This window comes from Armigeres subalbatus, chromosome 3, assembly GCF_024139115.2.
Source record: "Armigeres subalbatus isolate Guangzhou_Male chromosome 3, GZ_Asu_2, whole genome shotgun sequence".
Taxonomy (NCBI): Eukaryota; Metazoa; Arthropoda; class Insecta; order Diptera; family Culicidae; genus Armigeres; species Armigeres subalbatus.
Window position 1 is genome coordinate 192,454,427 of NC_085141.1, and position 24,061 is coordinate 192,478,487.

The following is a 24,061-nucleotide window of genomic DNA, read 5'->3' on the forward strand; positions in this document are numbered from 1 at the left end:
ATGTACGGACACGCTGCATCGTATAAGGCTTTGTGAACCAAATTTTTAAAACCCTTTTAAAACAACACAGAATAGAGATATCTTTATAGTTGCAAACGTTGCTGCCGTTTCCTCATTTATAGGGACCTTCCTTAGCCGTGCGGTAAGATGCGCGGCTACAAAGCAATACCATGCTTAAGGTGGTTGGGTTCGATTCCCGTTTCAGGCTGGGAAATTGTCGGGTTGGAATTTTTCTCGACTTGTCTGGGCATAAAAGTATCATCGTGTTAGCCTCATAATATTGCGATATTAACTCCTATTTAGACTCACCCCAAATAATTATTGTCACAGTCGACTTTCGCACACGATTTCGCAGTCCGTCAAGCTCACTGCACATTAGAGTGATTCAAATGTTGACTTTTTGCCAAAGCCGACCCCCCCCCCCCCATCCTAATGCTTATACGATTGCATGTAATTTGATTGTGCCCACGTCATTTGAAGTTTGTATGGAAATTACTGTGAAAACTGACCCTTATGTGAAGGACCGTTACGTGAGGTGTCCCGTGCACTGTTTAAATGTAATCAACACATTGACTACACAGAATACTTGTTGCGAAGCGATTTGTCGTTTGGAAGCAAAGTTATGAAGAAAACAAAACTGCTCATTATTGATATTGATGTTATTCTTTTACGTGTTAAATTGAATTTCCCACGATTGAGCATTTCCTTAACAACTTGTCTTGCAAGAAATAAATCGTTTCGTAACAAAGGCGATCTGTTTCTTTGTAAAATTCCCTGTTGCCGATGTAATCATATGTTAAAAGAGCTTGAAGGGATGCGTTGGGGAACGGTTTTGGGTTACTGTTTTCTAGTAATTTTCATACAAACTTAAAACTGCTCACTCAAATTATATTCAAATTAGCTAACAATTTAGGAGGATTATTAAAATGGTAAATGCAATCGTTCAAGCAGAAGGGGGGGGGGGGGGGCAAAAAAGTCAAAATTTGAATCACTCTACAGCACATAAAGGGTATCTAACTTTTCCATACAATGCTAATCTTTCAAATACCAAATTTTGATTGGCCTTGAATCTGACAGTCAGCAATAAGATTAGTTTGTTTTCATCATTGTTTCAAAACGTTTGATAGTGCGAAGTTCGAAAACGGGATAAAAGGATTAGCAGGGAATCATTTTTTTTCGAATGCGCCTGCGATACAAGCGACAAAAGAGAACCAACGACAAAGCTTTGTTTTTGTCGGAGATAATAATGACAAAGATCCGAAAAATTTTGTCAGCAACAAAAAAGAAGACAATCTTGTTGATAACTTTTCATCCCGTTATTTTGCATTAGGGAGCTGAACCATTTGGGCAGCACCTCCTATTCCCGTCCACAACGTTAATAACTCGACCGCGTTCCAACCAAATGGCTTGATTTTTTGTACATCACTAGATATCGACAAAAACTAACTATGTACTAAAAAACAAGTAATTCGGTTGTAATGCGCTCGAGTAATGAACGTTGCGGACGGGAATAGGGGGTGCTGCCCAAATGGTTCTCTACCCTATTTCTAGTGAAAATTTAGGTTTTATGCTATCATAGTTTCTGCTTTTATGGAAATATTCGAGAATCGAACAATGATTACAAAATTAGCAGCGTAATTTCGGAGATATCAGAGCATGCAAGGCAAATGATTCTTGTCATATTGTGTTCGGGTTCTGATAAAGGTTTGTCGCTAGGTGCGTTTGTCAGAAACAAACTCTGTTGACGACAAAGAGTATATTGTTAGGCGTTGCTCGAATATTGATTCCCTGAGGATTAGCATTAGCGTTAGCATTGTTACGGTGTAATTCGTAGATTGGACACTAGACGAGCAGAGCATAACAGAAACTTAACACAATTTTAACATATTGTGATATTTATAACTTATTTTGATACAATTTTGTTCTTAGTAGCCATTATCTTTCAAATGTTGTAACAAGATTTTATCATAATAAGATTTGAAAAATGCTGAACACCGAATAGTCCAACAGTAGGCAATTAAAATGAATGTAGCCAAGTCTCCCAGCCATAGATACCACAACGCTGATATATATTTGATAATAATTTGAAAAGGTTGCCTAATTTGTAATGTTGTTAGTTTCTTGTTCTTGAAAAATATACTTGCTCAGACAAAAACAAAAATTGTGGATTGTTGACCACAATTTGAAGGCCTATCACGACCTGTAAAAAAATCCAACTGCACAGAAACAATATATTTTGTATCTTATTCTGTTATAAATTTCTAACAAAATATGTTATTTTTATGATAAAATTGTAACAAAATTTGATAGTTTTTTGTTTCCAGTAGTGTAATTTCTGATAGAAATTTAGATATTTTAACAACATCCTGCACCATGTTCCTAACACATTTTGTTATAAAAATTTTGTATAACATAATAACATATGTTGATATAATTTTGATATGACCTGCTAGTCGGGTAGTGATACTCATGTTTTACTTTCGATATCCTCATCTAGAATGCTATCAGAAATCAAGAAAGGGAGTGGTCTTTGATTTCAGTCTTAAACAAAAATAACAAAAGCATGAGGATTACTACTCCTGGCCACGCCCATCTTCACCGTAACTAGGGAGAGGAAGGAAGTGTTGATGTGGCACTTACTTAACGAGAGGCCACCGACTTAGCGACACCCTCATAAGTACCACGGAGTTGTATAATGGGGAAGGTATTCGCTGGGTCAGGATTTGCCTGTAGCTGACAATATAACCGTAGTAGATCTCACCTCGTAACACACCACGTAAAGGTGTCTACCCATCGCTACGGGTCAGCGAAGTTCGAAAACGGGATAAAAGGATTATCACAGGAACCTAAACAATTGTGAAAAGAGCAATATACGAATGCAAAACTGGTAACATAGCTTAGCAACCTAGCAGTTGACAAAAGTGAAAGTGCTAAATGAATGTGAGTCGTGAGTTGTGAGTCGTCAATGTCCCAGTGGGGAATGCAATATCAATAAGAAGAAGAAGAAGAATAAAATAGGCGCGATTCTTGCGGATTTACATTTAGCCGGGAATGTCTTATCGCGTATCGGGCAATTAATTATTTATGTCTGTCTTGGTAAGAGTAGTCACCATGCTACTACCCAAGCCGTTCCTGGGTGGACGTTAGGCAAAATAACAGCGATTTCAACAATGCTGGTCTCACAACTGGCCCTCTACTAAAATTTCAATTTCTGTTCGCTTCATACTCGTTGCTCGCTTGCAACACCTATTCATACTGTTCTTCATTGTTGCGCTCCCTCTTTACTTTGAGCTCTAGATGTTGTGCTCACCGATAAATGCCAATAAATCAATAATGATTGAGTCATGTACGCTGATCAAAAAACTTTTCCCAATTGTTTAAAAAGTCTTATATTATAACCCTACAACTTTGTCATAAAAAGCTTTTCCTCATCAGGAATAGTTTTGGAGTAACGATTGTTCGAATAAATTGTTAGATAGAACACTTTGGCCTATATCAAAATTTTCTTGAAAGATGATGACGTTGGTGTTAACCAACGGTTTTTTTCCAACCCACAGAAATCATGTGTCAAGTTCCATTCAAAACGATGATGGTTGAGTTGCAAGACCTATTTTGCTTGAAAACGGTCAGAACTGGTATTAATTCAGCTTCGTTAGGTTGCACAACATTTTTCCAGAGTGTTTCTATTTTGCTATGCTATTGAATGGATGGTGGCAAAATTAATAGAAATGTTACCGAAGGTTAACACATCTTGACGTTAGATTACACAATTTCATTCCGTTGGACATTTTGGTACTGTTCAGAAACGATGATGTTTTGTTCGTTTTGTATTGCCATGAACCACTATACCGAGGCATTGACAGCAATACACAAACCAGCATGAAGCAGCGGATTGTGTTCTAGCTTTCAATAAGGGCAAAAATGAATAGACTTAACAATCTGGGACACGCCCGTCAAATAGTAAATCTAACCCAATTAGCTTAGACGCTTATCAAGATAATTAGCCAGACTGTCGGCATGGCTTCGTGGAAGCTATTACAAGGATATGCGATACAGATTCTGGATGCCAAGCAAGTGAAACGCTTAAGACCAGCAATGTCGGGGAAACGAAAAGGACGAAAGAAATCTGATATCGTAAATGCTCCAGTCAGTTATGATGCTGGTATGCTTATTGAACCTGAGCTCCTCATTGACCCCAAGACGTAGATTGTATAAATGCGGTATGTGATCTTTGTAGGGGAAAATCGTATTACCAACAGAAGAATATTGGATAAGGTAAAATTATCGTACAGTAAATAATAATAAAAAGGGAAATTAAACCACAACTTGTTCATGTATTTTATGTATTTTAATCAAGGAAACTGGTTTAGGTGGTTTTATAAGATTTAACGAATATATTTTCCTCGAAGGCACAACAAAGATTGTAATTATCATCTTAGGGGAAAATACCAATTGTTGGCTTGGTAGTAATTACCTTTTTAGTCTTAATTGAAGAACAAAAATAATGTACCGCAAATACCATCACCCGAGAGTCGTTCACCACACTAGGCACCGCAAGCGCGAGGGCATATTTCATGCCAGAGTCGCCGACGGGTAGGAATGACAGATTAGCGAAAATTATTAGGGACAGCTATCCGGCGAAAATCGTTTACTCATTAATGAATACATCTTTTTCTCTCCGCTGGAAAATTTACCGATATTGAGAGCAGTACTGCAATTTTTAATGAAAGATGTCAATCGATGTTTACATATCTGCCCCTTTCAATATCTATTGAAACGCGAAAGATGAATGGCATGCTACAAAAATCTCAAAAAATATTTGTTCCGTGACAGGGCATGAAAGTGTGCAATATATACTTTATTTTTCTGTTTATTGCCACTTTCAACTCAATGAATTGAAGGAATATGAATTATTTATGGAATTGACACTATAAAAATAATTTTGAAATTTTGATTTTAAAATAAATTTAAAATAAATTTGTTCTTAAGACAAAGTTTTGATTTTCTGTTTATAAGTGGATATGGATGCCTTCAACACGCTTTTTAAAACTAAATTTTTGATCTAGCAGAACCCCATTCATAGTGACAATATGTAAGTGAAAAAATATCCAATTTTTTTTTGCAATCCACTACAAATGACACGAAGTCTTCGCCCAATGGCGGAATGGCCCGTGTCATCTTCAAACAAACATTTTCGGCACCCTGATGGTAAATCAGGTAAATCAATAGTAAAAATGTTATACAATATGGGCCCCAGTATGCTGCTTTGGAGAACACCAGCTCTTACAGATAATCTATCATATTTAGAATTCTGATGGTTTACCTGCAGTGAGCGATCTGATAAATAATTTTGGATCAGGTTTTTAATATACAGAGGAAAATTAAAATTCATCACTTTTATAATCAAACCTTTATGCCAAACACTCTCTAACTCCTAATAACTGATGAGTGGTTGAATGCCCATGGCCAGAAAACCAAATTGCTCATCAGCAAAAATAGAATTGTCATTAATATGAACCATCATTCTATTTAGAATAATCTTTTCAAACAGTTCGCTTATTGAAGAAAGCAAACTGATTGGGCGATAACTAGGAGCCTCAGCTGGATTTTTGTCAGGCTTCAAAATTAGAGCAACTTTGGCGTTTTTCCATTTATCAAGGAAGTATGTCAATTGAAAACATTTGTTAAATAAATTAACTAAAAAGGATAAAATGCTCTCAGGAAATTATATTAAGTATTGGTCATCACCCGGGGCTTTAATATTTTTAAATGTTCTAGTAATACATCTCACTTCCCCAGGGGTCCTTCTTAGCCTTAGCGGTAAGATGCGCTACAAAGCAAGACCATGCTGAGGGTGGCTGGGTTCGATTCCCGGTGCCGATCTAAGCAATTTTCGGTTTGGAAATTGTCTCGACTTCCCTGGGCATAAAAGTATCATCGTGTTAGCCTCATGATATACGAATGCAAAAATGGTAACTTGGCTTAGAAACCTCGCGGTTAATAACTGTGGAAGTGCTGAATGGACACTACGCAGCGAGATGGCAATGTCCCAGTGGAGGATGTAGTGCCAATAAGAAGAAGAATATCTCACTTCATCCAAATTCATTCCCAATGGAGGGTCAAAAACATTCTGTTGATTGAGAATGTCTTCGAGGCTCCGTGTAACCTGATCCTCAATTGGACTAGTGAGACCTAGACTAAAATTATGAGCACTCTCAAACTGCTGAGAAAATTTTTGAGCCTTTTCGCCATGTGTTAATAAAATTTTATTTCCTTCTTTATGCGCTGGGATATGCTTCTGAGATTTTTTTAAAAGAATTTTCGTTGATTTTTCAAAAGGTTTTCAAACTTAGATCTAACTTTGAGACATTATTCTCAAAGCTGATATCTTCAGAATAGTGAAACGTTTTTTAGTTAATATCGCCAAATAACTTTCAATGCGGGATCGCGAGTTCTTCGGTATTGCCTTCGCCTCACATTTTAAGACGGGTCAGTAGCTGTCGTCGTCAATAATAATGGAGTTGAATTGAATTTCACATTTAGGAATTTCAATGCCTCTGGCTTCGACAATTAAATTTGTCAAAGATACGAGAGCATTATCAATATCACTTTTGGTATCGAGAGGAATATAAACATCAAAATTTCTATCGATATACGTTTTATATAAATCCCAATCAGTTCTATGATAATTTTAAGTATGCTTCTTGTGAGATTTCATACGTCACAGGAAGGTGATCAGAGCCAAAGTCAGCATGAGTTACCTATTGGCCACACAGCTGACTTGAATCCGTTAAAACCAAATCAATTGTCGAAAGATTTCGACTGGAAGAAAAACAAGTTGGTCATTGGGATGTTTTTTTTTCTTAATTTATTTGTTTATTAAGGCTCAGACGTTTTCTAAAAACTTCACGGAGCCGAATTCTAGGAATATAAATGAATAATTACAATAATATTTATTTATTGTTTAGGCGAGAGCTTTTCCGCCTAGAAGCGTGTTCGCTAGATCCCGATGAAGCAAATTGGACCCGACGCTGGCTTGCTTCTAACTTCCGTGTCTTCTCTTTCATTACGACTTTAAAATCATTCACCAGCTGCGAGCAGTTTGGGATTCCATAGGTCCGCTGGATGAAATCATCGTCAATCTCGAGCTCCTGTTTTTCGGAATCTTCCTCCTGTTGTATCCGGGCCTCCTGCTCATCAGAATGATCTCCAATAATTTCTTCTTCTATTTCGACGATTTCTTCCGCAACCATTTCTTCAGCCTCTAGTAATTTTTCCGATGTATCCACAATCCTAGTTTCCTTACCAGCCACATTTCTGTTTTTCCTGTTGGGACAAGAGCTACTACGTTTGTCCTTTAAGCCGTCGTAGAACACCTTCGCATTTCGGTTTTTGACCACAATCGAAGGTGGGATTGCCTCATTGATATCCATATATACGCCCCTATCTCCAGTAAAAACGTGGTCCAAGCCTAGATTTGCAGGGAACCTTTCACGAATCATGCGTGTCACCTTTCCATATTAATGAACAACCCGTAGCAAATCGTCATCGGAAGGTCGGGAGGTCGAAAACTCGGACGTAACGAATATTTACACCCGCTGCCATCATACACACTTCCACTGTCTTTCCATTAGCGTAGCTGAACGTAGGCTCGGCATTCTTCCGTCATCTTGTAAACGGTTTCTATAAGCGAAACATCACATTCCACTTCTTTGATGAATCCAGCTATTTCGATCCACGACGGTCTTGGTGAATCATTTGTAAAACGGAATTCAACCTATTACTTACCGCATTACTCATATAGGAAGTTTCGTTTTCCTCCTTGTAAGCAGTGCAACATCCGAATCAATGCGCACTGATGTAGAACAAAGATATCAGGAGAACAATAACACCGCAAAACTGATAATCCGCGATAGTCCGACAGAGCGCATCTGCAGCCGCATGCGTCGTGTACGACTAATGCCGATCAACTGTCATTGGGATGTTGAATAGTATAATATCCCGCAGAACAATCTCCAAACAAAATTTTACCGTGGGAATAGCTTTGAGCATTATTCCATGAACGGTGTTTAGCATTAAAGCCACCAATTATGAAAAATTAGGATTTATTGCGAGTTAGAATTTGAAGATCAGCTCTCAAGCAAATTCCTTTGCTGCCCATTGCACTGGAAAGGCAAGTAGCCAGCAATAAAAAAGAATTGTCCAAAAAAAATTTCAACAGAAATTCCCAAGGTTTCGAAAACGATAATGTTTTCCACCCGAAAACATCCTAGACCGGACCGAGAATCGAACTCGCCATCTCCGGAATGGCAATCCTACGCCTTTGCTACTGGCTACTGGCAAGGCTACTGGAGCACCCTGTTGGATCCATTAAAACGAAGTCCAATAACAATTTTTTGAGTTTTGGTATTTGCTTTGAAAATTGCATCAGTCATGTGATGCAATTGTTCATTTAGAAAATCAAAGTCGGAAGCAGACAGATATCATTTGCCTTTCTTTAACAAAAACGTGCTGGTTACGGGTAATTAAAGCGTGCGAAGATTTTATTGCTAATAATGGATTCAAATAACTTAGGAATGCAAGACAATATAGCGATGCCACGGTAATTTTTGATGTCAGATTTTTTGCCACTTTTAAAAATTGGTACCAAAAACGATTGTTTCCAAATAGTAGGAAGCGTATAGTGTTTCAGAGATGAGTTATATAACCAAAATAAAGGTTATTATGTTTTGTGTAAAGTTTTTGAAAAAAAAAATCAGCAAATAAGATACTGACTTCAAATAAATTATTCCAAATCTTATTCTCAAGTTGCATTTTTGTTGAAAAACTACTGGATTTTTGTTTATCTCGGATATAGTTGAAAAAAGAAGTTTGGGTCTGATTTAATATTGCGTGCCTACTTTTAAAGAAGGGATCATATCCACAATTCCCTTAATCCATTCAAGCACCTAGTTTCAACGAGAGGATCATATCCATCCAACATTGCCTTAATCCTGGCAAACGCATATTTTTAAAGAACGGATCATATCCACCATTACCTTAATCCAGGCAAGTACCTTCTTCCAGAGAGAGGATCACATCCACCATTGCTCTAATCCGGACAAACGCTTACTTTTACAGAAAAGATTATATCAAACATTACATCGCCTTAATCTGGGAAAGCGTCTACTTTTAAAGAGGGGTCATATTCTACATTGGCGTAATCCGGCAAGCGCCAATTTTAAAGAAGGGATCATGTCCACCATTGCCTTAATTCGGACAAACGCGCATTTTTAAGGAGGGAACACATCTACAATTACCGGACAAAGGGATCGCATCCACTATTGCCTTATTACAGGCAAGCGCCTACTTTAAAAAACCAGGTCATATCCACCATTGCCTTGATTCGGGAACACGCTTAATCATATCCACCATTGCTTTAATCCGGGTAAACCAGGGCTTGGATGAATGAAGTAATGAAGATGATGACCGATGCTTCAGCACCAGATATACTCCCGAGGACGGTAGCTTCATGAGAGAACAGTTTCAAAGTGCTTGGTGAAGAATGCTTCCTCGCTCCATACAGCACTGCTGTACGAAACAGCTGGAGAGTGAAATCAAACACCCGCTAGTGCAGAGAATATTTAACTCTCATGCCTCACTTATACCGAGTTGCGCATTTCAGTTGGAATGAATGTGTGAAAGAGAGGTATATGATGAATTCTCTCTCTTTCTCGCTAATATGGTTTTGTATTCACACAACACTCACTCGCATCTGAAATACTGCCGATGAACGAAGGAACCATCCTCATTTCACACTGCCCTGCTGAACGATGCTTCCTCGGCACTATCCGGCTTATAAAGATGCCACGTTCAAAACTCCCCACTTTCAATGTATAAAACGAATGCTTTGTATTTGCCTCTTCCCTTGTTCGTGCAGCCAGCACCACGTCGTCGAGTGCACATCAATCAGTGCACCGAAATTAAAACCTCACTGCGGGCTAAACACGAAGCATTCGTTCGTTTTTGAACGAATTTTCCAAGGCCTGGTGTAAACGCCTACCTATACCCGGCTTATGCATGCTTTCTGCGGAAAGATTGCGTATTTTTCCAGTACCACTAATCCGCCAGTCATACAACTAACTAACAACAAGTAAGCACAAAAGAGCATTATACCAAATGACCGCCCCTTTTGGCGCTGTTCACAATTATGCCAAATGTCCATTATGCTAAATAACCGTTATGCCAAACGGCCTTTATAAATGACCTTATGCCTAATGGCGCTCCCTGGGAGCATCATGCGGACTGACAAATGGCACGCTCCCAAGAATTATCGCAGTTTATTGGATAAATGTGTACATGAGCAGAAGGAACCATCCACGTTAATAAAGATATTTAAAACCCAGATTAATCCACCTACAGTGAGATTTTGACCCTTCCTTAGTTATAAGGAATTTTTTTCCAGACTCCAGTATTTAAAACGAGATAAAACTACTTAGCTTCCCACGGCGATTTACCGTGAAAGTGACAAAATAATTGCCTACCCAAAGGCGGATGTCATGGGTTGAGTGACAACTCAACGAATGACAACGTACTGTACTTCATGCTACCTATCTATAAGGCGCTCGTCGGATTGAATAACTATTGTGACATGGTTAGTAACTATCGTAACGCTGGTTGCATATACATATTGTACTCGTAATTTCCAGCGACTTCGATATTAATTAATCCAGAACTAACTAAATCAGTCATTGATCGGAGCGAAACTCAATAGCGTTCAATAATAACATATATTTCGCCTTATGGATGCCTAATTTGGTAAAACTAAACTTGTTCAATACCTTAAAAATGATCGAGATTTTCATGGTAGTAAATTTCAAAATTAGCACACATACATGCATATAAGTGATCTATTAGCGTCTCAAAACATGCTCACATTTGCTATCTAGCTTCCACTGAAGAAATTTTTGAAATCCCTTTCAATTTTTACGTTTTTGCTTTTCTGAGAAGATTTTTTGTACATGCTTCTATATGACTAACGCATACAAAGTGAAATTATAGATACTTCCGAAGGAAGGGTAAAAAAAGAAGGAACCATTTACGCTCATGCAATATCCCGGGCAAACGAACAAGTAGCAATTGATTAAATTCTCAATTTAAAAACCCAAAACAATCCACCTAGCGGTGATGGTGCCTTTCTCGTGTATTATAATACAAGAAAACAAATAAGAATAACAAGAAAAGCACATAAGAGAGGTCAAAATTGCGCTTTAGGGAGATAGATTTAGTTATTTCCATCAATTTACATTTATTTGCGTTCATTTGAATGCATTGCAGCAGCTTTGGAAACAAAATTTCGATTTTGATTTTTTTTTCCAAGCTGGGACCTTTGGGAAAAATGGGGAAGAAAATAATGTATTTCAAATAACTCCGGAACGCAATGGGCGATTCGGCCAATTTTCAATAGCGAAAAAATAGAAAGGATTCCGCGTCGATGCAAGCAAATCGGATGGGGCTAAGTACAAAAAAGTGTGTCTCACATTTTTTTGTACACACACACATACATACATACACACATACAGACACCTCAATTCGTCGAGCTGAGTCGATTGGTATATAACACTATGGGTCTCCGAGGCTTCTATCAAAAGTTCGGATTTGGAGTGATCCTATAGCCTTTACGTTTACTTAGTATACGCGAAAGGCAAAAATGGAAGATGGCTATTTCTGGGGAATGGTGCACTTTGGCAAATGGGAATGTTGCATTCTGGTGAACGGCTTTCTGGCCGTTCGAATGGTCCATTCCTGGGAGGGAGAAACAGATTCAAAAAATGTGAATGTCAAACCGAGCCTAAATCTAGCTGTCAGTGTGAGCCGAAAACTAAACTGTCAGTGTGAGCCGAAAACTAAATTGTCGTCAATATAACAACAATAACACGCAAAATTTGATAAGAAAATTATTTTGAGCTTTTTAGTGGAATGTTTTCACCTGTCATAAGACGAGTTTAAACAATCCCATTGAATTCCACCACTTAATTGTATCCTGACAGATACGTATTTCGACCTCAACAGTAAGGCCGTCTTCAGTGTCTTGTACTTGACTCGACTTACTCGACTTAAGTCGAGTCAAGTACAAGACACTGAAGACGGCCTTACTGTTGAGGTCGAAATACGTATCTGTCAGGATACAATTAAGTGGTGGAATTCAATGGGATTGTTTAAACTCGTCTTATGACAGGGGACGCAAAATTTGTTTATTTTTTTTTCAGATGGCGCCTACGTTGATTGTTTTCCCTGATTGAAAATTTACTTGTTGCATGACGACAGTATTCATTTAATTTGAGCCCTCTCCAAGGCCAATTCTTGCAAATAGATTCTGGAATGGAAGTCTTCTGGCAAGTGACTTTCTGGCGAATGTCATACAACCAACATATCCTAACGATGCATACTAAAAATCAAGTAATGCGGTAGGAATGCTGCCGTGCAATATAACCGTCATCGTAATGGTCAAATGTGGGTGAGATTGGTCAATGTTTCAGCAATTTGCAAAGGATTTGGAATATATTGAATGCATCTAGGGATCCTATATTAAGATATGTGCGAATACTTTTCCAGACGATTTAGCAACGCTGTTACTTTCGTAAACAAACGCTGCCAGCACTTGCCGTGGCGCACAATGTTGGAGCTCGAACATGACTTTGCGTATGATGGCATTTTCAGATTTCGTTATCTAACGTTCAACAGTGCATTATCACTTAAATAAGTGGTCGACTAGCAAAAATGGATTTCTCTCAGAATTTGTTCAGTCGTTAAACTTTGGAGTTTTAAGTCTATGCTGTTCATGCAAAAAAAAAAATATATGTAGAAATACAGAAAAATACAGCCTTTTTAGATTCTGGTTTTCGACCAAAGGCAGATTACTCTTGTGGCTCCAACCACAAAACAGAAACAATAAAAAGCCAGTATTAGACATGATGAATGAAAATAAAAGGGAAAAGGATCAATTCTAAGCTCACTGGCTACACCTCTGGTGAGATGCTCTTAGTCAATGTTGACAGGGAAATATTCCTAATATTTTTATTTTCTTTTCTTCCACAATATTCAATTTCACAGGTATCGTTTTTCCTATCATCGTACGTCGTTCCGCTGACGCTGATATCAATGTTATACGTCGGGATGCTCGCACGGTTATGGAAAGGTGCACCAGGCGGCCGAGTTTCCGCTGAATCAAGGTAGGAAATGCTGTATATTTAGTTTAGCGGAAAATTGATTGCTTGCATCATGTCCTATAACAACATGGTGCTTACCACATCCACTACCATAGATCTATTATAGTACCACATCAAACGTTTCATGTTGGCATTTTATATAACGAAGAAGAAAATATTAACCATATAGGCCTTCCTCAACTAGACGATAAGATGCATCATGCAGAAGGTGCCACTTATAATTAAATTGTATCAACATTTCTAAGAATAAAATATAGAGGATCTTTTAGAAGTAATATACATAGGTTATTAATTGAAAGCTTTTCTATGCCCATCAATTGTGTGACTACAGTGTGGCAACTTGCTGTAAATATATTATGAGAGGCGAAATGTCATTCGAATGTCATTATGCCAAATGCCACGTAACATTTTCTAGAGTTTTTAGTCTCAAGCCTGAGAGTTTATTTTTAGAGCAGTGTACCTGAAGACAAAAATAAAGGGCTACTCAAGCATTACGGGTTCATAAAGAATTATGACTTGAATCAGACGTCGAAAAAAAGTTTTAGGAAAAATAATCAAATGGCATGCAGATGACATTTTACAGCACTGGTGACAAATACAATGACGAAAAAGCTTTTCACCAGAAAATATCTTAGGTCACTTCGAACTTCTTCAGATTGGCAATCCTACGTCTTAGTTCGTAAGGCTAACTGGAAAACCATAGGCTAACATGCAAACCACCTTTATTGGTGGGACAGTACCATTTTCAGCTCAATCAAATCCTCAATTTGTTCGGATTTTTCATCGTTGTTTTAACCTTAACAAGCTTAAAAAACAGCAATATCAGCTTAATTTTTTTTTATATTTGATCTAATTTAATCAAACATCCACTGATTTTAACTAGACAGGCATGGTTGGATCGAAAATGTAATATATTTTCAGGAAAAGGTCCGAGAACATGAGTTTTTGTAATGGTTCCGGATTGAAGCCATTGATTTCTTTTTACCATTCATCCGGCCATGCAGTCAAAGCAAAATAAAACAACAACAGCCGCAGCAGCAACCACGACCAAGCTGATGACTGTTAGCACGTGCTTTTACTATTTTTTCTCCCCACAATTAATGTTTTCGTACAAAAACTCGACAACGTATATGTAACCATTTTTTGTTGAAAAATATGTGTGTTTGGGGGAACCTTAAACAAACAGTTTGCCGATGAAGAAAAGAATGTCACAGTGCCGCGTACATTTTTTTTACAAACCGTGGAAACATTCAGAGAATCACCGTGTTTTATTTTACGCATAGTCGCACAGGTCACAGCATTTTCCATGGTGAATCCCGATCCATGTTTGTGAATACCCCTCCCATCTATCCCAACTTCCTTCCCGTGGTAATTGTGGAGATGCAGAGGTGATCTCGGTCTCTACAGCCACAAACAGTGACATAAATTATTAAACCCCTTGATTAATCCACGTAGTGGTCATGATGCTTTTTTTGTGTATTATAAAAATAATATTTTTGCCATATCTTAGATTTGCCCACTGAAGATCAATGAATGGCCTACACATTCAAAAAATTGTGAAACAGTTTCCGGATCTTTAATGGATAGGTTAGTCCCTTGAATGTTGAGTAAGGAAGGCATGCTGGCGTTTAATCATCTTTCTCTTGCACGCGCACAAAAAGAATAGAATTTATTTTTATCGAGAAACGCTTCCGAAGTGTTTCCCGATGAAAGTAAATCCTATCCTATCTGTGTGCGTGCAAGAGAAAGTTGTCAGTGAGCCTTTTGCATTTACTATAACTTCTATTCAGTTCTTGAATCAATTAATCAATTTTCTTCTTCAAATTTTGGCACTGGGGGTGGGGGCGTCTGGGAGGGGTCACTCCACACTGTAACACATTGTAACCTTTCGGCCGATTACTCGAGGGTACAGTAAAAACTTGGTGGCTTAGGCGCCAATCCCGCGAACAAGTTCAATTCTTGTATTCGGCCGTCTTCTGCGCTCTCTTTAACCATGGAGCACCTAAACGACTTAGAATTGACGAATGACGTTGCACTCCTAGCTCAATGGCGCTCTGTTATACAGAATAAGTTCAGCCGAGCACCAAAATGTTTACTGTTACACGCTAGCGCAATAGTGCGTGCATCAGTGGAGAACACTCAGGTGTTCATCAACAGATGTCTGCGGTACATAATTCAACAAATAAATAAAAAAAAATCCATAAATAACGCAAAATGAATTTTCTACGAAACAAAAATATATTTGCACTTTTAAAAGCAAAAATTGCAATTATAACAGAAGAGTTTTCCCTAAAGAAATCAAAATGCTCCAATGAAAAAAATAATAATAAAAAAATTTGCATAAATAAATCCATATTAGCAATAAACAATTACATTTTTTCACACAATAATGATTTTGAGCATGAGCATGAGCATGATTGACCGCCCACGGTTGCTACTCCGTTATTGCCAGGTCAGCTGTAGTTACACTGAGAACCAATAGATGAAGTTTGGTACTAACATCATCTTCAATGTGTAAGAACTGGTGACCCAAGAATAAGCAATACCAGCGCCGGCCGTGTCCGAATGCAGGTCAATTAGGGAATAGGTAGGAAATTGTTGACGTGATACTCGCTTTGATAGAAGCCGACGAGTCATCTGCACTTCCACGAGAGATCACTGGGATGTTGGATATATGGGGTAGGAAGTGTGGCAGGGTTCGTTTTGGTAAACGGTATGCCGTGTATAGCGTGTAATTTGATCGATGATAACAATACTCATTTTTTTTAAGGCCGCACAAAGCAGAACAAAATTTCGGTGATCGGCTGATCGTTCTGCTTTCCGCACAAAGCAGAATAAAACTATGATGACCGGCCGATCGTTCTGCTTACTGAAGAAAACATGTCTAGACGCGATTTAAACTTTTACTTTCTAATTAATTTACACACACGCACGAAGCAGAACAAAATTTCGGTTACCGGCCGATCGTTCTGCTTACTGAAGAAAACACGTCTGGACGCGATCTCCGATCGTTCTACGTCCAATACAAAACACGAACAAATCTGCACTGACAATTACATTTTTTCACAAAATAATGATTTTTCCACAAAAATCTTAAACTTTCCACGCAAAAATCAATAGAAAACAGTAAAAAAATAAGAAAATTTCCACGAAAAAATAGAAAAAAACCAACAAAATTAATCAAATTTTTCATGAACGACATACGGAGTTCTCATATTTTTGTAGCTCTTTATTGATGTTTTCGTGGAACGCTCCTTATTTTTTTATGGAAAAAAGTATTTATTTCGGGATAATTTTTTTTTGGAACATTTCGATTTCTTTATGGAAATTCTCCTTTTATAATTGCAATTTTTGCTTCTGAAAGTGCAAATATTTTTGTGTATCTTGGAATATTATTTATTGTTTATGGAAATTTTGCATTATTTATGGAAATCTCATATTTATTTAGTGCTCATACCCTAATTTCTTTAATGGCAATTTTCTATTTTTTCGTGGAAAATTTATGTTTTTCTTGAGGGAATTTCCCCAGATCCACTCTAGTCGAACTCTCCAAATCCAGCGCGTACCAATAGCGTCTTTTATTGTATAATTTAAGGATTAGGTGCTTTACGGCTTTTTCCTTAGGTTGTCAGCGAGGGATACATGGACACGATTGGTGTTGAGAAGGAAGAAAGAAAAAAAAACTACGATGCCAATTTTGCCGCTACAGTATTAGCGGACGCGGATTTTTGTTATCGATACCATGAATTTAAACGCGATGGCTTTTCTTTCTTTACTGAATACCGGCACGCATTGTTCGGCAAAATACAGGGCTAGCAGGTCCGCTTGACATCGTGTGTAGCCGCATAGTTGTTCAATCTTTGCTGGGTGTCCTATTCATATGGGACAGCTATGCGATTACAAGCAATATAGCTTTAAGTCAATTTACAACTAACTCTAGTTTGTAGAACATTTCGCTAACGGTCCTTTTTTGAGCCTTGATCTCTTTTCATAGATTTTATTGTTGACTGTATCGTAGCATGTTAACATTAGGGTATCCCAAAAAAACACTTTGTTCGAAAAGTCATGGTGCTCAAGCCTTAGATGAAAGATTTTCGAACATTTGGAACATTTCTGTAGAACATCCCAAAATTCTAAAAAAAATAGTTTATTGGTTCCGACAGAATAATTTTTGAAATAAGCTGTTTTTTTTGTACTTGTTGTCACATATTGCCAATATTCACCACATTTTAATCAATTTTTCAATGGTTAAATATTTTTTGAATTTTTTGTGTATCCTATATGGCAATTCGGTGGATATTATGCAATTGTATGGCACCTACAACCATTTAAGTATCATAAAAATACTTTTTTTTCTTGATGATTTTCGTATCATGTTCTGAGTGTCCTCTGAAAGTTTGAGCTCATTTGGATTAAAACTGATTTAGCACAAGCCGTTTCAAGTTGCATTCAAATTAGTATGGGGAAATTTATTTTTTCATTATACTGTTAATGACGCTTCCCCATTAAGTTTAAGTTGGTTAAAAGAAAACCTACATAGCTAAAAAGAATACTCAACAGCTTTCACTCAGCGAAAACCGCATCTTAATTAATCGTTCCAATATTTAGTAATCGAATTTAATCTATACCGTGGTTTTCTGGAGCTAATTGCATAACTCCTCAACAGGCAACATTACTGCTCGTCGCGCGAAAGATAGCACACACAAATTCAGACTAGGGGAACAGGTGGTAACATGAACACGTCTAGGACCTGCGTTGAATTCAATTATAAAACAAGGATAATTAGCTAGTTTTACCACTTGGCCCAACAATTTAACTCATATTCTTATTGCAGTGAACAATTTTTTCGCTAATAAACATTGTGTTATAAAACTTTATAACGTAGAACTTACGTCTTTCTTTACTATACTGGGTGTCATTTAGATTTTTGGAAATCGAGAACGTTACGCTGGAAGGGAAGATTTTGAACGTTACTTGCGCCTTTATCTTTCGATGGATTTTTAAGATTTATATATCAATCGACTCGAATACTTTCCAGCATTTTGCCTATTTCATTGAAACTTAGGAATGTTAACGATAAGCTATTGAAAATTTCAATTCTTGACAGAGCCAGCAAAAATTTCATATAAATCCAATTCCGTGCATTCCTAACACGGACATCAGAATGCGGTATGTCACGGGCCTTCGGGTCTACTGCAAGATTTTTTTTGTGTATAAAAGAAGCAGTGCCTGCCGTGTGCGAGTCATTACAATTTGTGACATCAGCGCGTACTGACGTGCTTTTTGCTCGCGCATTTTTCGTTTCGTTCGTTCGTTCGCTGTGTTTATCTACACAGCGACAGCATGCAGCCACCAGCGGTAGAACTGCCGGTGGGTCTGCGAATATGCATGAAAGAAGTGGGCGCATTTTTCTATCATTCTGTGCTTGATGATGGTCGGATGTAGTGGTGTCGGTTGCGATAAATGCAATCGCCCATCGCATCGCTCGGAGTTCACGGCTAGAGGCCGAAGATGACTGAGGCAGCAAGGGCAGCGGAGGTGGATGAAGAATAAAATTAGAGAGATTTGATCTGATCATCCAGGTGATTGGTTTCATAATCCACATGATCCCGGGATGGGTACGAGTCATGTCATATGACTGACCATATGTTAAGTTGTGCGTGGCACTAAACGACACGTACATTAAAACATGGTTATACTTTAACAGTTCTGATTCCCCAGCAAAAAAATCAAGTACACCGATGAAAATAAAAAAAATATTAAAAAAATTACTTTCATTTATTTGGAGAAAGCATTAGCAATTAATGATTCACAATCAGCAATAGTGTTAATATCCATTTTAGATTAGAAAATTTCGCTGTATATTAAAAAAAAGGCCGCAAAATATAATTTCCAGAATAAATATTCTTCTGGAAATTATTTTTTATAAAGTTTATTTCTTTCTTTGTTTTTCATTTTCTGAGAAATTGTATTATCAAACTTGACGTAGACTCGGAGTTTGGAATCAAAACATTAAATGATTTTTCGTTGACGTATTAGCAGTACTTCCTCTATTTTGGTAGGGTTACGGCTCCTCGACTTATTGTTGTGATTTTTTTTCAGCAGTAAGCATGCATGTTAGCAAAAAGAAGCAACGAAATTGGTGCTGTATTTCTTTAATATAGCACATTTTGCCCAAGTCTGAAAATTTTATAAATAGAATTTTTAAACTTCAAATACTATCATCAATAAGAAATCTATAAATGCCCTACATTTGCTTGAGTAAATAAGGGCTTAATAGTTAGAAACAAAGCAATTTCAATTATGTATTTAATTATTAGTTTTATTTTCAGAAGTTTTGAATAAACAAATTGCTAATAATTCTACACAGCATGGAAGTTGTCGTTTCCAATATCAATACCTATGATCAAACTCCATAGATCCACAAGTTAGAAGTTAAATGTAAATACGTTACGTTTATATAAGTCCTACGTCTACTCGCGGTTATGTTAAAAACATTACCCATTGCTCGTTTTTCTTCGAAATAAATAACATCGAAATTTCGCATGTCCAAAAATAGTGCGGGTAAAATGAACACTGCCTGGTGGTAAAATGAACATCGGTTCTAAAACTTCTTTGAAACATTTAATTATCTGTTTTTTAACTCTAACACTGTATATACTACTAATATAACTAATTGAGATTACGAGAGCCTTTTAAAAAATCTGGTATATCTTTTGAAAAGCTTAATTACCAAAATAATAAAAAGAAGGAAAAAAGTTTTAAAATATCAGTTATTTTTAAATTAAATTTACATATTTAAAGATTTATCTTGGTTATTTGATGTGGTTTGTTTCTTCAACTTCCGCTTCTTAATTGTACAACTTTTATCATAAATTTGTGTAAGTTTGATACAAGTGTTCATTTTACCCGCATACATGCCATGTGATAAAAAAAACTCTTCGTATAACGATGCAAACCAATAATTTTACTATTTACCCTTGCAACATCTTTGTGAAGGTTGTCCTATTTGCCGCTGTAGTTTGAACAGGCTTGAACCAATGTTATGATGAATTTATTAAGAATTAGAGCTTACGGAAAAATGGTTGGAAATTACATCAGACTCTATTTTTACGGCCTCGTTTGATATTTTGGATAGTAATAGCTATTCGTTCGGTCTCAAAACCAAAATATTAGCTTAGGTACCTCATTTTATTTCAAAGAAAACGTCTGCATGGTTAACATACGCCTAAATAGTGTTTTGATATAAATATAGCCAACTGTTCATTTTACCACCTGTTGCACTGCACATTTCAGTGATGCCCTCAAAGAAGTTTAACGATCATGACTAATGATTCGCAACCTGTATTGGAATCGATTACTAATTATTGGGGCGATTAATCAACATGCGGTTTTCGTTGGGTGAAAGCTGTTGAGTATTCCTTTTAGCTATGTAGGTTTACTTTTAACCTGGCGTATGGGGAAGAGTTATTAACAATATGATGAAAAAATAAATTTCCCCATACTAATTTGAATGCAAACTTGAAACGTCTTGTGCTAAATCAGTTTAAATCCAAATGAGCTCAAACTTTCAGAGGACACTCAGAACATGATAAAGAATGAGAATGATGAGCCCTGTGGAGCAAAATCGATTTTTTGAACCACCCTAATGGAGACGCATGGTGCATTGTTCTTTTAACTATGTGTGACTCAACTTGTCATGCAAAAAATAAAGGTTTATATATTCTGCATACCAGTGAGAGAATATTTGCATCAAGTTCAACAACATCCTGTCCTGAGGTTGAGGCCTTCTTGAAGTTTTACAGGGGTAATGGCAAAATATGGAAGGTTTATTTCGGCTTTGAAGAGTAGGAAATGGTTTTCGATTGAACATACCTTACATTCGCTTACAACTTGACAGATCAGGTATCAAATAAAGTCAAATACTTGTACTTTATTATACGTATGTGTTTGTCTGCCACAATTTGACCCTTATCAAGTTACACTTATATCAAATATGGCAAAAAAAACATTTTTTTTCATTTTTCATGTTTTCAAATCGCAACAGTCACCAAGCGGAGTATTTCAATATTATCTAGAACTTGCTAGAACATGTAAAAAATGTGGAAATGAAAATAAAAAAGAAATGGGGAAACAACGATTTCCAAGGGGTTGTCGGCATAAGACGTGACAAATATCCAAAAGTAATGGAATTACGAACTTGGTTTCTTCGAAAATGTTTTTCAGGAGAACTTTTGCCATATCTTTTTTTGTAGATGCAAACCTTGTATGTTGTAAAATGGAAAACATACTTTTTTCATCTCACTTTTAGGGGGATTAAACAGTAAGCTGAATACCTCTAAAAAAACGCATATACACGCAAAAAAAGCGATCATGAATTCGTGAACTAACGAGTTCACGGTGTATTTTTTCGGCAACAACAGTCACGGATTCGGGAATACAGACACGTTTTCTGGAACGTTCTGGAAAACGTGACTGGTGTTCCCGAATCCTTGAATAAAATCACGGTCTATTTTTGCTGGTTCACGAATTCGGGAACCCCTTTTTTTGCGTGTAACTCACTGATGTTTGGAAGACACTACTACTACTAATCGCATAATAAAGGTACTATTAAATAAACGCGCTAAAAGCACGATTTTAGTCACTGTGCTCCGGTGCCCTGTGCCTGTACGCTTATCACTTGCATGGGAAATGCTAGAGAAATTTCACACTGAGGGTCGATGAAAGGTTTGCATTTTCAAAAGCTGCTCAAAGAATTTCCGGATTGCAATTGGAAGGCCTCATAAGTCCTTTGAATTTCGAGAAAGGAAGGACTATCTTATTACTATTGCGTTAGCTAAGAAATAACGCATACACTTTCAGAGGGCGTGGTTCCAGGATTTTGTGACAGGACCTACACTCGGTATACAAAAAAGCGTGACAGAGGGAGGAGGTGGTTTTAAAATCTGCAATATTAATGGACGACATTTTTAAACCAGCCAAAATATTCCACTCAGTGACGCAGCAGAATTGTTTAATGTACACGCAAAAAAAATCGTTCCTGAATTCGTGAACTAACGAGTTCACGGTGTATTTTTTCGTGAACAACAATCACGGATTCGGGAATACAGTCACGTTTTCTGGAACGTTCTGGAAAACGTGACTGGTGTTCCCGAATCCGTGATTGTTGTTCACGAAAAAATACACCGTGAACTCGTTAGTTCACGAATTCAAGAACACTTTTTTTGCGTGTATAAGGGTTTGAACGGATTTTTCTCCTAAAAAAATGATTTCCAACAAAAAGTCTATATCGAAAAACACTACTACACTGTATCATATGTTATGATTATCACATACTACGGTGAAGGAACCGAAATTTATTTCATTCGCTTACATCAAGGGAAAACAAATTGATTCAATTACTCATAGAATTGAAACAATTTCCCCAGAGTCGATAGTATCCTCAACAACATCCTACACGCTTCATCGCTCGATGTCGCCTAGACGTAAGCAAAATTTTGTATTTATATATTTCAATATAGACCCATAAATAAGGGGATAATCGTTGCCAGATTCAGAACAATCTGCCAATCTGCCATGCAAAAATAGTCTACAGCTTGGACTACAGCAAACTCAATGCCATCCTAGATAGAATTTCAGTTTTATTCGATTATTTGCTACTTTATCAACAGACACAATTTGGTTCTTATGATTACACTAGTTAACAGTTGTTAATTGTGTTCGGGCTGCTCATGTGCCGCATTTGCAGCTCACGATTGCCAGAAATCGTCTGACGCTAGTTGATTGATTGATTGATTGGAAGAATTCCGTCGCGTCCGTAACAAAAAAAAGGTTGGTTCGTCGCTTGTGAGTTTTCCTCGACGTTAAAGTCACTTTCCTGATGTATGTTTATAGAAGTTCAAATACTCATATATATTGACAATCTAATATGTTTATGTTCTCATTAGTGTTTTTCAGGAGAACATGGGCCTTCCAAGAGACAGGATAGGTAGGGATATTGAAAATAGGCATAATCATGTGACTATATGGGCATATGGAGACGCATGGTGCATTTGAGCATTGGTGCATCAACTTTGCAGCACATCTATTGATTCAATAATTTTACAGGTATGCCAACATTTGTACGGAAACTAATATTAAGGAAAACCTTAACGTAATTACTTGTTGGGCAATACATATTTTGGGTTTACATGTCAAATACAGCGATCAGGAAATCATGAGAATTACAAGTTTGAACCCTTAAACTTTTTCTATATTTCACCAATACAAACAAGAATGTCAATAATACCGAACCATTTCACAATGATCTCCTATTGAAAACAACTATTTTTTATGACTTTAACGCATTTAAAATATGATGGTTGTTTATTAATCTTAGCGGCTTGCTTCATAATGGTTACATGTTCGATTGAAAACTAAATGCGTAATTTTTTCCTACTCTACTGGTATCGAATGCTACTTCAATGTTACTAGCTTAGGAAGCGCTGTTACTAAAGATTCCTGATATTCAAAATGATTTTTAATTAGAGGATTGTTGGTAAAACAGAATGATTTGTTACACTTATCCGTCAGTTTTACCTTTCTCGTACACCAAAATATACCCGCAGGCTATATGTTCACTCCATAAACGAACTTTTGATTCCGGATGGAGGGTGCCGTGTGTCTCATCTACAAAAAGGGGGATAAGCTGGATTGCAGAGATGTCCTACACAGTTGGCAAAAAATCTGCTCTTTTTTTTACAATTTTTAACAATCAAATAAGATTCATTCAGTGAGTGCAACTAATAGATGGATATTTGAGTTTTGAAATGTCACTCCATTTTGACAAAATGGTGCACGTCAAATAGCTCTGC

At 37.1% G+C, this 24,061-nt stretch overlaps 1 protein-coding gene across 7 annotated transcripts in view; it reads left to right on the plus strand.

Annotated features, from left to right (window-relative positions):
• LOC134221161 (allatostatin-A receptor) overlaps window positions 1–24,061 on the plus strand; it is a 194,929-nt gene that overhangs the window by 161,257 nt on the left and 9,611 nt on the right. For all 7 annotated transcript variants that reach the window (XM_062700358.1, XM_062700356.1, XM_062700353.1 and 4 more), the window contains one exon: window positions 13,093–13,211. In XM_062700358.1, the coding sequence (XP_062556342.1) occupies window positions 13,093–13,211 (119 nt within the window). The remainder of the gene's footprint in view (window positions 1–13,092; window positions 13,212–24,061) is intronic.